Here is a 13,142-nt window from a genome sequence, read left to right on the forward strand (position 1 = left end):
AACACGTGTTCGCCAGGCTCGCCTCCTTGCGGTCTTTTTTTCTTTCTTCTTTTGAGATAAATTTAAATAGTGGCACACGCCTTGCCTTCAGGTGGCGACGTGTCATAAATTATGCTTACTTTAGCCCCAATTTCCCAGCAAGCTGTGGGCAGCAGTTAGCGCAGTGGCTCGGCTGGAATTTGTGTCACTCACTCAGGACTTGCGACTCCAAAGATGTCGGACAAGCAGCTGCCCTCAAATTGCAACACGAAATGGCTCAATTTAAATGTGCAAAATGTGCGAAATTTAAAATTTTGCTTTTTTACGCGCTTAAAACTTTAATTTCCCCTTCGCTACATTGTCCAGGGATTCCTGTCTAACCAAAACTTCACGCCCTTAATGCGCTTCGAAAAATATTTGAGGGGGGCGCAGCTCATGGGGGAATTACTCTATCCCCTGGTTGCACAACTTTGGGCCAAAATAAAAAGAGTTTTTATTTCGAAAAAAAAAATTAGAGATCTAAAGTTGGTACATACTATTTACATAGACTGTAATAATTTTTTTTAAGGGCGAAAGATAAGAATTCATTGAAAAACGTTGTCATTATATATTACCCAGAATTTTGTGTTTTACATTTTTTTTTTAATTTGAAACTAAGGCTAAATTTATGCGTTTAGTGTTTTTTTTAGTTTCTTCACTCATTTTCATTTAATACCTAACTTTTATTTTGCTTATCGGTAGTTAATTATTTATTAATTTAAATAATAGTTTTTTATTTGCTTACAAGACTGTGTAACTGTAAAAATCAATTTTAATTTTACTGATTGAGGTTAATTTTTATAAGTGTATTGGAAACAATAAACACTGAAATTTTTGTGGCAGCATTCGTTTCTGCAGCGTTCATAAATCGTCTGATTACTTAAAACGTACATGTATATCTATCCATTAAGATTTTTATTTGATTTTTTTCCCGAGTGTAGGGGCAAAGAGAAGCAAGAAAATCTTTGTGGCAGCATGTATTTGCCATGCTGCGCCGTAATCGCCTTTGAATTCGTAATAACTCTCCCATCCGCCGATTTTTTTCGTTCCGTCTCGTTTCAGTTGCAGCGAGGGTCGCATCATGTCCTCGGACACCAAGGGCTGTGTGGACAGGAACGAGTGCCTGGACCTGCCCTGCCTGAACGGAGCCACCTGCATCAATCTGGAGCCACGGCTCCGGTACCGCTGCATTTGCCCCGAGGGTTATTGGGGCGAGAACTGTGAGCTGGTGCAGGAGGGCCAACGCCTGAAGCTGAGCATGGGAGCCCTGGGGGCGATTTTCGTTTGCCTGATTATCATACTGAGTAAGTACGAGCGGCGGCGACCGCAAGTGAAGACCCCCAAAGCGGCCTGCAAAGCTCCTTCCGAAAATTTCCCATTCATGTGTGACAATTAAGCGGCTTAAGCAGCAACATTGCTTGCGTTTCAACTCTCCAACCCTCCATTCCCTTCCTCTTTTCCCATGTTAATGCAATTTGCTGTGGGGGCTAAAGGAAAAACCACCTCCGCAAAAAGCAAAAAAAAATATGTAACGACACTGACATCTGTTTGGACAGTCGCGACCCTGTGTGGGCAAAAAAAAAATAACATGGAGGAGACCCATGCATTTTGCACAGCATAAAGTGGCAACAAATCTTGTATTCGTTGCTTTATTTTTGTAACACTTTTTTATGCCCAGACAGGGGCAATTTGTTGGTTTAGCTAAAAAAAAAGGGGACAAAAATATTTGCATAGCGGCTAATTAAGCTGAGGAAAAAGGAGGAGGAAAGTTTACATGTTGTCTGCAGGAGTAGTAGTATAAATTGTTGGAATAGTTAAGGAAACAATTTGTGAAATGCCATTCAGAATTTATGGGAATTAAGTGTTGCTGTAATTCATTGTAAAGTATTATAAAACTCTTTTATTTAATGAATACGAACTTTATCTGAGTTGGTCATATAAACTATACAACCCTACTATATTTTTGATCTCTTCTAATTAGTTAGCCTAAAATGAAATAAATTTCAGAAGCTTAAAATACCTTTAATCAATAAATAAATACATAAAAAATTGAATTTAACCTTTTTGCAAAAACATTTTGAATAGAGACAATTCAGTTTCATCCCACTTTTCGTTGGTTGTTCATTCACTACGTTGCCTAAGCCAATTAGGGCCATTTTATTGCTTGAAAAAATCTCTGAAAATGGAATAAAATTTCAACAAAATTCTGAGCACTTAATGGATTTCGCGAACTAGTGTTAAGTGGCTTTGGTCATTTGGTTATTTTTCACTTCCTTTATTTGCAGCCGGCCCATGCAAATGCGTTTCCTCGCACGCAATGCGCGACAATCTATTTTCGTTTCGCCAGCTTGTCTGGGATTTAAAGGGATTTTCAATTAGCGCAGCATTTGCGCCCATTCCAGATTGGTTTTCTATGCCCCTCTTTCTCTTTGTGAATTCTGGCACACTGTAGGCCATTTATTTTTGGCCATATTTAAAAGTGACGCTGATTTATCCGGCCAGGGGGGGCGAACTTAAATGAGTACTTGCGCCAAAGTTGCAGCTGGGACAACAACAAAAGGCGAAAGGAAAAGCGAAAGCCTAAGCTAATTAGTCGCTGCTAAGGCAGATAATTACACAGTTGGCTGCGGGCGGAAAAACAAAGACTGGAAGTGGCCATAAAGCCGCTAAACCGCAAAATAGGCGCAATAAATAAACGACGAGCCAACAAAAGCACTTTCATCTCGTCCCTTTTTTATGATGTGAAAATATCTCAGGAAGCGAAACATAAAATCTGACAGCAGCAGTCTTGTCTTCGGTTTGTGTTGATTCCCCGCCAAGTGGCGTAAAGTTTTGTGAAGGGGGGTGAAAAAAAACAAACTAAATAATTATCTAACATTATTTACAGTCAACGCTTTTGCATGCCCTGTCTGCGGAGCGGCTGCTGTGTAATCTGTGAATCGCTGAACTGTATTTTAGCATAAAGTTTCAAGTGTCCGAGCGGAGCTGGAACTACAAAGTCGCCCCCTTGCCTTGATGAGCTGACCTGGTCAGCAAGTTCAGGCCAGCAACAAGATATTCCATACCAGGGTCCTTCGTCCTGTACAGCTACAGCTAAGTGCAAACAAAGGCCGTTAAAGAGCTTTCGGTCCGGCATTGTTCATCTTACAGGATATTTTTGCCTTTGTTTTTGCTAGTTTTTATGTAGGTTACTTGATGTTCTCCTCTGGCTGTTGTGCAGTTTTTCGGACAACTTCTTGTTTTATTTTCCTGGTCGGAGCGGAGGTAATGTTGATTAAAGGTTGATGAATGAACAGTTGGCCCTGGCCTGCTTAGCAAAATATTGTAAGCTTTATTCCCGGTTGCAGCCTTTAAAATGGTCTTTTGTAAAGTATTTTTAGTGCAAATTGAGCCAACGAATTGGTTAGGCCAATAACTGAGTTGAGTGCTTTGTTCCATAGTTGGATTTTTAAGCACGTTTCATGGGGTAATTAAATTTATAACTTTTCTCAGGCAAATAAATTTTTTTATTTAACTCGATTAAGCGTTGGAAAAATAAAATAAAATGTATTTCGTTATAAATTGCTTTTTAGGTTTAAAAAAAATGGTTAATTATTTGATTCTTAATAATTAAATTGAAACCTTTTATTGAAACCTTTTATTGAAATGTCGTAAAAATTTTATTAGCTACTGTGTTTAAAATAAAATTATTATTTTAAACTGAATTAGGTATTTTCTATCTTTGATCTTAAAAAAAGAAAACATGTATAACTAATGGAATTAAGTTGATTTCTAAATCATTTTGTACAGAGATTTACTTTTAAAATTAACTTTTTTAATAATTTATTTTCACCTGTCAAAACGGAAAAAAACTTTACAGAATGCTCATCTATTATTTACGAAAGTTTCGAAAACAGATTTGGTGTGCTTCGCTTTTAGGACGAATTATCGAAGATTTCTGTTGGTTGTTTTTGGGTGGGGGCACATTAATAGTAAAACTTGTGCGCAAGATAATTTAGAAAGTTTTCTCGCTCCTTTCTGCGGCGAGAGGCAAATTTAATGCACTTCAAGCCATGGCCGAGAACTCTGGCAGTGAACTATTTTTGGTTCAATTCGGTTCTTGGTTGCGGCTTTGGGTTTTGTCTCTTGCTGCTGTTGCAACTTTATGCTGTAATTGTTGCATTAAACTTTCCAGCTCCCAGAGTCACAGGACATCTCGAACGGGGATGGTTTTGGGGAGGTGTGGAGTGAATCCCCCACATTGACAGTCATTTGACAGCTAAGCGGATTACAAGTCGGCCAAAAACATTCACATTCGAAATGCACATTTCGAGTGTCCCCGAGTCGTTGTAGCATGAAAACTTGTTAAGTTTGTGTGTCCTTTCTGCGTTTGCCTTTTTACTTTAGTTTGCGTAAGTAGCATCAAGTTATTAATAAGTTTTCCTCCACTCAACCGCTGCAACATGTTCTCGGAAAACTCCCAGCCCTCGCTCCTTCTGTTTGTCGGGTAAACAGGACTATTAACAAAAAATGAAAATACTGCCAACAGAGAATCTTCTCGTAGACTTGCATTTTATCATTTGCGCTTCAGTTGACAGGAATATTAACTTGACTCCGTCACAGTCGGTTTAAGCAAACAGCTAAGTAAAAATAATTAAAACTCTGGCTCGACATCTCCAAAACGACAAGCCAGCCAAGGATGTTTCTTCGCATTTGCCACCCCCTTTTTTTCGGTTTTTAATGCCCCAGCATTTCTTCTGGGCTAAGCGGATTCATTAGTTGCAATAACTGCCAGCTGACTTTCGCAACGACAGGCAGAAAGTTCATTTATAAGGAAAAAGCATAAAACATTTCTCCAGCGGCGTTGATTTTCTCGTAATTGTTGGCAACTTGATGCCGCCTTGAAATCGTTATCTTCTTAAATTTCGAATGCTTTATTTGTTGCCACACATAAGCTTATTGACTTTTGCACCACAGAGCTAATAACCATTTTAACAAACCAATTATTAAAAAGCCATAGTTGAATAGAATTTGTTTTTTATTTCATAAAGTCTTTAAGCTTTAGAGCATTCCTACCTTCTACAATCACAAAGTTTCCGCTTGCTCTCATTTACTAAGTGTGGGAATGCGAAAGCGAAACAGAACAACATTTTTCCCTACATTTAATTACCTTCATTAAATGTAAATGGAGTTGTTGTTATGGCTCTGACAGTTAACAGACACCCAACAGACACCCAGTCTTGGCTTAGGTTTTTGGTTCACAATTTCAGTGTTTTTTGTGCCTTTAAAAAAAATACAACGGACATAATGGGCAAAAAGGACTGTTTTGATAATGAGAAGGAGAGAAAAAACAGTGGACTATCTTAATAGATATAATTTAAAGAAATGGCATACGAAAGATGGCACTATTTAGTCCAACTATAAGAAAAGAATCTTAGTAATTAAATAAACAGCTGAAAATGTTATAATGTCATATTAAAATTAAAACATTATTTGGATCCGATTTTTGACAATCACTTTTTGTGATAAATGCTCAAAGTTGTGTGTTCTCTTATCGATGATAAGAAATTCTTTAAAAAAATTTGGTTGATAAGAATTAAAGGTTAAGATTTTAATTTGATTTAACCACTGAAATTTAGTCCAAACAAAATAACCCGAATGAATATTTGAGAGACTTTCTTAATAAAATACTTTGAAAAATTAATACGTTCTCTTTTATTTGGAGAATAACCTTTCCTTGAAATAAACTAACACTTTTTTAATATTTTTTCCATATATTTTTCAGTTCTCGCCCTAATCTTCGTGCTCTATAGCCGCAAACGCAAGACGACCAAGAAAAAGAAGCGCTCGGGTCCGGAGAAGGATGTCCGGGAGACGGTAATCAGTTACGAGGACGAGGGCGGCGGCGAGGACGACATGACCGCCTTCGACATAACGCCCCTGCAAATACCAATCAGCGCCCAGGGAGGACCGCCGGACATCGCCGCCTGCAAGATGCCCATAATCTGTGAGTAAACATGGCGATAAATGGGACCGAGTGGGACTGGCCGAGTAATTGGGCGGTTGTTTGCACTTAGACCCCGTGATGACGCTGCTGCCACCTGGCCAGGAGCTGAACGTGGCCTATCTGATGGAGGAGCGCAAGCAGCGCATCGACAAGGACAACAACGCGCCGCCCTTCGACGACCTGCGCAACTTCACCTTCGAGGGCAGCGGCAGCATCGCCGAGTCGCTGAGCTCGCTGGCCTCCGGTAAGGCACTCTTTCACACTTTAAACAAATCTGAGAAATTTGCCATCAAAAATCCACACAAGTCTACAATCATAATTTAAGTAGTTTAAAGATTTGACACATTTTTTTTATGACATCAGAACCTTGAGCCTGTTATTTCGTCGTTATAATAAGATCATTGCATTAAGAATTAAAAATATATTAGATTACTTTTGAAAGCTAGGACTTTAGCTTAACGTTTAGACATTTTAATTCTGAAACCTAATTTTAGCTTACCAAAAATACGAAAATAATGGTTCTAAAAGTCTTGAAAATGTATTAGCAAAATAAATAAATATACAATTTTTACAATATAGGTCAACAATATTGTAAATATATTAATTTTAGCTTATCATATACACGAAAAAAATGTATTAGAAAAAATAATAAATATTAAGTTCATAACTTTTTAAAATGAGAGCTTTTCAAAATGAGAATAAAAAAAATGGAGCTCCTTAATGTCTTAACTATGAAAAATCGATCTAAGAATGAGTCGAGTTAAAAAGTTTAAATTTAAACCGCCACTTGACCTCGATTTGACAAAAACTCATACCAAAATCCGGTTAAGTATAAATTAGGTTTCTAAGTTCAATCAAATACCTAAATTTGATGGCTTTTCTCGCTATCCTACTTGCACTTACCGAAGACATCCCCTAACTGGCTACTCCCACTTGTCCAATTCCAGGCACTGATGATGAGAATCAAGACTTTAACTATCTGCAGAACTGGGGTCCACGTTTCAATGCTCTGGCCGCCATGTACGTGCACGATAAGGCGAAAGCCAAGCAGCTCCCATCGGATGGCGGTGGAGGATCTGCGGATGTAACAGGAGCCTCATCATCGTCGCCATTGGGAGGAGGTGGCATTCCGGGCGATGTCCTTGCCGTGGTCGCAACGGGCAGTGGGGCAGGTCCTGGCGGCGGCGGTGCCAGCGGGTTAATGCCCCTGCCCAGCATCGACAAAGTTGTATTATAAAAATAAATAGTTAAGTTGTAGTTAAAATGATGTTTCAGCTGTAAGCACGATGGGGCAAACACTTTAAACGAAACAGGTGTTTTGTGTATTCGTGTGTCTGGTTAGGGTTAAATTGTATGTACTGTGGCTACTGTGGAATTCAAGACTAACTTAAGGTATTAGGTGTTTTTTCACATATAAGATATTGAGGGGCTTAAATAGGGATTGTCTTCAGTTACTTCTTCTAACTGAATCTCTAAACGTTTGCACAAGGACAAATATTTTACTTACGCATTATTGCTTTAAAAGTTTCGTTACGTTTACATATAAAATGTCATCTTTGGAAAAAATAATGTAATGGTTAAAACAAGTTTAAAATTATTGTTTTAAAACAGGTTAAAGTTTTTTCTATGTTATCTTTATAATGAAGATAAATATTTAATTGTATGTTCTGTATTTAAATTGAAAACCTATAAAGAACCCACGGAACAAAGTTCACCTATCGAAATCATAACTTTTCCAGGCCACCTTCTTGCAAATCTTTCTGCGTCTTCCTTTCAAAACTCATCTTCTCGATGATATTCAACTGAACCAACTGAGAAATCAATGAATAGTTCTACAATTAAAATGATATGAGTACATTAAGCATACTACAATGAAAAAGAGTTTATAAAACTTGCTACATATTAGTTAAAAATCCTGTATAAATACGGCGTTAACTCTCTAGCACGTAAGTTGAACCAAACTAAACCGAAATTTTGCCCATCCTCCAGTTGAGCGTTGCAACTTTTGTGTGCCACCGACAGGGGAACGTGTCCGATTGCCACCAAAGCAGGTGGCGCCTGCAAACCCTGAAAACCAACGCTGAAAGCTGCCACCGAACCCACGCAGCCACAAAAGTTTGCAGAGAAAAGTAGAAATTTAATAAGAGGAAAAAATCATAACTAACTTTGGTGAAAATTAAAGGTAAAGGGGAAACTCTACTGTAACATAATTTTGTACATACTAAATTCTGTAATTCTATGATTAAACTAATGGATATTGTAGAGCGAACAAATGAAAACAAAACAACTAATAGACTAATTAACTACAATTAATCCTACATTTAACTACCGACAGAAAAGCCGAAAACAAATACGAGTGTTGATCAAACCAATTTCATATTTCTGCATTTACTAGCAACTACACAACCAGTACAGAAAGTGAAAGTATTAATAATAATATTGTAATATGTATTTAATTATGAGTCATACACGAAAAACGGTTAATTACATTTACGTTAGTTAATGGACAATTTGTTAGTAGTTAGCGTCTAAGCATACTTTTTTAAAAATCAATAAAGCCACAAAAAAATTTAAGTGATTCCGTAATTTCCGAGTAATTTCCATGCCAATATACCCTGAATTTGAGTACGATTTCTGGATGTCAGCCAATCCGGCAATCCGCTTGTTGACACTGCCTAATGATCCTTGGTCCCGCCACTTCCGGGCCAGACATTGCGGCATTTGGTGGCGTGAACGCGCCGTTAGGTCCCGGCAAAGGTGTCCAAATGGAAGCCGCAGAGAGGAAGCCACTTTCGGCGCCTCCTCCGAATCCGTATCCGAATCCAAGTTCAACGAAGCGTTTGACAGGGCAACATGCATTGCCTCTTACAGAAAACCAGAAACTGTCAGGGGAACAGGCGGCTTGGGTTGGGGCGCAATCTCCTCTAGGCCGTAAAAAATGTTGAGCAGTGACCTTTGAAATTTTTCGGTTCAGGTTCCCGGTTTTTCAACCCCCACCACTGTGGATTTTCCAGGAGGAAAAAACATTTTACAGCGCATAATAAATGAGCCAGCGTGAGCCATCGATATGAAATATGGTCACCAACCATCAATTTATCCTTACTGCTCTGGTTATCCCACTTAACTTCTCTTTGTGGGATGGACAAACGATGGCTTATATAGACAGTGAAAAAATTGCTTAAGGTACTGTAAGTTCAAAATCATGTTAAAATGGGATTAGGTAAATCATTGGAATTAGCTCTTTCTAAACCAGAAGCCACGGCCATGTAATAATTTACAGATCATAATCTGACGCCTTGAAATAATTTTTGTATTTAAATCGTTCCTCGTACTTTGGTTTTACAAATTATAAAAATTAAATGGAAATGCCTTATTGCCTATTTCTTCGTCTGACTTCCTCCAATAACTTTAAGCTCGCAGTTCAGGTACCAATCCCAATCGGTATTCAACAGTTCAGATGCATGGAAGCACACAGCCTGGAATTGAGCTAATTAGTAACATTAGCATCAAGTTCCTGGGCGAGCGGAATAAGCATCTTTAGGCATCGGCAAGCCAACCGAAAACAGCCACGCAGAGATACGCAAACAGGAATTATTGATGTAAACACAAATTACTGGCTGCATTTCGATTGGTTTGAATTACAGTCTCAGCAGACGCAAACAATAGAAAAATCGTAAAAGGGTAAAGTCGGGTTGGAGGAGAATTAACTTGAGCTGCAGTGTCGAATACCAAGAATAAATGGTTTTTGTTGCCATTAAGCAAAGTATCTGATTATCAAGTCAAGCTCTTGAAATCTGTTAATTTGTGTGCGATTTGCAAATCGAAACTGATTAGCAAAGCCATTTATAAGTACAAATGAAAGAAAATTGCACAATAGAGTTGATCAGACATCTGAAACACTCGATTTTGTATTTTAGATAAAATGCAAAATATTTCGACGTCATTGACCAATTTTAGGTAGCGTAAAAAAAAAGGTTAATATTGAAAGACACTGTTTTTATTGTTATTGCTTAAAATGAAATTTTGATCTTATGGAGGCATATATTACAATTAGAAAAACAAAGCAACAAATTTTGTGTAATTTGGTTTTATGTGTCAACATTTTTTTTAGTTAAATTAAGTACTTTAAATTCAAAATACTTTATTGATTAAAAAGATTCTTATTTAACATTATCCTTTATTTATATTTATGTCAATATTTGGCAGACGTAGCGAGACGGAAACACAGCTGCATTAATCGTGTCCAAATTGTATGCTAATTACACAGATTCTCGCCTGATTTGCCACATGAACTTGCATTTTCCTCGCTGGACAGAATAAATTATTTATAAAAATCATGCAATTTGCTTAATTATTTTTGGCCACGATTTGTTCGCAGCTCTCGTCTAAAAATATTTGTGGATTACTATTTAGGCCCACGAACTGCCGCATTTCTCCATTGTTTTTCATTTGGTCAGCATTTCCATTTCCATTGGCCGACCATTACTTAACGAAAATAGCCAGGAACATTATCATGGATGTTGTTATTATTTTTAATTGAATTTTTGGTCAGGGAGGCAGAGCTATGCGAAGTTTGAACTAAGAGCGAATGCATTAAAGGTATTTACCTCGTCATTTGGCCAGCAATAATGGCTCGATAGAATGCGCAAAACATGCCCCAATTCCAATTTGTTAAAATTTACATGTTCGAGTACTTATTGTAAAATATATTAAAACAAGCAAGGCCAAGTAAAATTTGAAAACAATTTTTAAATTAAATATATACTATATCCATTGCATTTTTGGAAACTGGCGTCCATAGTTATTTGTTTTAATATCAACAAAAACTTAGAAAATCGTATATATATATTTTTTTTTTTTATTATAAAGCATGAATTCGAATTTGTCAATTTTTTGCTTCAAACAATAAGGTATAGAAATATTACTATGTTACCGTTTTTAAATTTAGCCATGACGTTGCCAGATAGGCTACAACTTGTCTGTTTAGGGCGCTGCCAGATGGGCAAAAACATAAAGACTAAATGCTCGAAATACGTCATTATCACATATAGGTGGCGGTATAGTGAACAAGAACTTGATAGCGCCACCTGCCGTCAGAATTAGTATGTAGAGGGCGCCACAGAAAATAATTACTACTGTCAAAAGCTTATTGCTCCCAGACAGCTTAAAAGCGTTGCCAGATGGGTAATAGAAAAACTTCTAAAATGTTAGAGCTTCGTCCTCAATGCAAATAGGTGGCGCCACCGTCTGTAGTTCAGAAACTCTTAATGAGTAGAGGGCGGTACAGAAAATAGTGATTACTGTCAAAAGCTTGTTGCCGGGATAAATATAAGAGTCACTGAATTGGTCTATTTTCCTTGAGAGAAATTTTAACGAAAGTGAGAAAATTGACCGAGCAAGTGAGAAAATTTCCCCAATAAGTGAGAAAATTATCCAGCAAGTGGCCCAAGCGGCGAAGCATTGAGAACAGCAGCAGCCATGTGCCATAATAGCAGTACCGTGCTCTATTGAATCGACTGCTGCTCCTACGGCCGGATCGATTGCCCAAGCCGAAATATTAAGCATTGCCTACATTTTAAAATTAGCGCCCCATCTGCTTATCGGCTTATCGGAACTAGTTGTTCGTTATCAGCCCTATCGAAATTGTCCCACCCTCAGTTCAGCACCTCTATCCTTCTCGCTCATGCCCACGCATATATCTGTCCTGCTTGGAAGCAGCAGCGGTGTATTTTGAATTTACTCGTCGTTCAACACTTCAACGGCTTAACACTGATCTCCTGCGACTTCTTTGAGGGTTGAGTTACGGCGTAGGATTATTGATTTATAGTTCTTTATAAATAAAACGCATATTTAAAATCATTACAGATTTATTTGTCTCACAATAATGTAGAAAATAAAATGAATTTAAGAAGTTCAAAGATTGACATACAAATTTAAACAAATTTATTATAATTAAGAACTACTATTGTATGTTAATATTGATGCTCCACAATGTTTCTAGTCCGCGCAGACAGATTTTGTTCCTATAATTAAATAATCATCAGTAAAATATTTAAATATGGCTTGATTTAAACAACTCACCTCGAATGGCTCCCAAGTATGTTAGCAATCATAAAAGTGGTTAGATATAAAAAATATATTTTAGTCAACTGTATTATTTTATGATCAGACCATGCCATGCATTAGAAAAAGTGTATAAAAGAGTGCACAATTAATATAAGATGTGACTGAATACTTAATATGTTTTTGGTTTGATTTTAGAAAAAAAAGTTTTTTTGATTGGACATTGGAAATAAATAAAAGAAGGATGTAAAGAAAGCATGCCGAAACATTGGGATAAAAGAGGACATTTTTTTACAGATTTAACTTTCCACAAGGAAAAAATTAAATGCCTGGTTATACATACACGCAGCATTCCTTCAGCTGTTTAAATCTTAAATCAGTTGTTTGGCTAGCTGGATATATAGGTTTTTTTTATATTTTTTTTTCTGTTATTGTAAAAAAGGAACAGGTTTTTAATTTCGCTTCCAGCTGGTTGTTGACAAACTGCGCGAGGGAATCAGAATTTTCCTTTAGTAAAATTTGCCAAAATTTATATTTCTGGAAAATCAGTTTTGAAATTTTACCACTTTGAATATAAATGTCAAACGATTCTGCATTTTTTGTTTTTTAAGTTTATAGCGTTTCCTTGTCCATTTGCTACTTCTTAATGTAAGCACTTTTTACAGTGTGGTAAGAGTTGTTTTGCTATGAGTATATGACATTATGAATTTCGTTTTAATGAACATTGATACATGTATATTTACATTTTTATTTATGTATGACAAATGTGTGATATAGAGTACCTTAATCCTAGCTCGGAGGCGAGCATTACACAATTTACCTTTCCGTGCGTAGGCGGCAGGAGCAGCAACTTCACTTATGTCTTCAGCATCATCGTCCAAGCCGTTGGTCCAAGTGTAATATTTTTGAGAGAATAAAACCTATTTTTCTTTTTGTATTTCTGTCAAATCTTTTCTTTTTGAATTTTTATTATTGAATAATAATTAAAATTTTACAATCGCCTTATTCGGGCTTTTACTTTTCTTTTCTTCATTGTTTCTTTCAACTTTTATTTTATTTTTCTTCTATAATTTAC

The 13,142-nt window shown here is 37.0% G+C and overlaps 1 protein-coding gene and 1 long non-coding RNA gene across 4 annotated transcripts in view; one reads left to right on the forward strand and one right to left on the reverse strand.

Annotated features, from left to right (window-relative positions):
- The window catches only part of LOC108149369 (putative neural-cadherin 2), a 118,719-nt gene extending 110,158 nt beyond the window's left edge, over window positions 1-8,561 (forward strand). For all 3 annotated transcript variants that reach the window (XM_017276871.2, XM_017276872.2, XM_017276873.2), the window contains 4 exons: window positions 1,081-1,322; window positions 5,783-6,004; window positions 6,075-6,248; window positions 6,952-8,561. In XM_017276871.2, coding sequence (XP_017132360.1) covers window positions 1,081-1,322; window positions 5,783-6,004; window positions 6,075-6,248; window positions 6,952-7,241 — 928 coding nt within the window. In that variant the 3' untranslated portion in view covers window positions 7,242-8,561. The remainder of the gene's footprint in view (window positions 1-1,080; window positions 1,323-5,782; window positions 6,005-6,074; window positions 6,249-6,951) is intronic.
- A 3,292-nt stretch (window positions 8,562-11,853) lies between these two features.
- On the reverse strand, window positions 11,854-13,046 carry LOC108149329. Its single transcript, XR_001774616.2, has 2 exons — window positions 12,086-13,046; window positions 11,854-12,027 (listed from the first exon to the last, which is right to left on the reverse strand). It is a non-coding gene; the product is annotated as an uncharacterized LOC108149329 (long non-coding RNA).
- Window positions 13,047-13,142: the final 96 nt, after the last annotated feature.

The sequence above is a fragment of the Drosophila elegans genome, unplaced genomic scaffold, assembly GCF_018152505.1.
Source record: "Drosophila elegans isolate 14027-0461.03 unplaced genomic scaffold, ASM1815250v1 contig_814, whole genome shotgun sequence".
In the NCBI taxonomy this organism is placed as follows: domain Eukaryota; kingdom Metazoa; phylum Arthropoda; class Insecta; order Diptera; family Drosophilidae; genus Drosophila; species Drosophila elegans.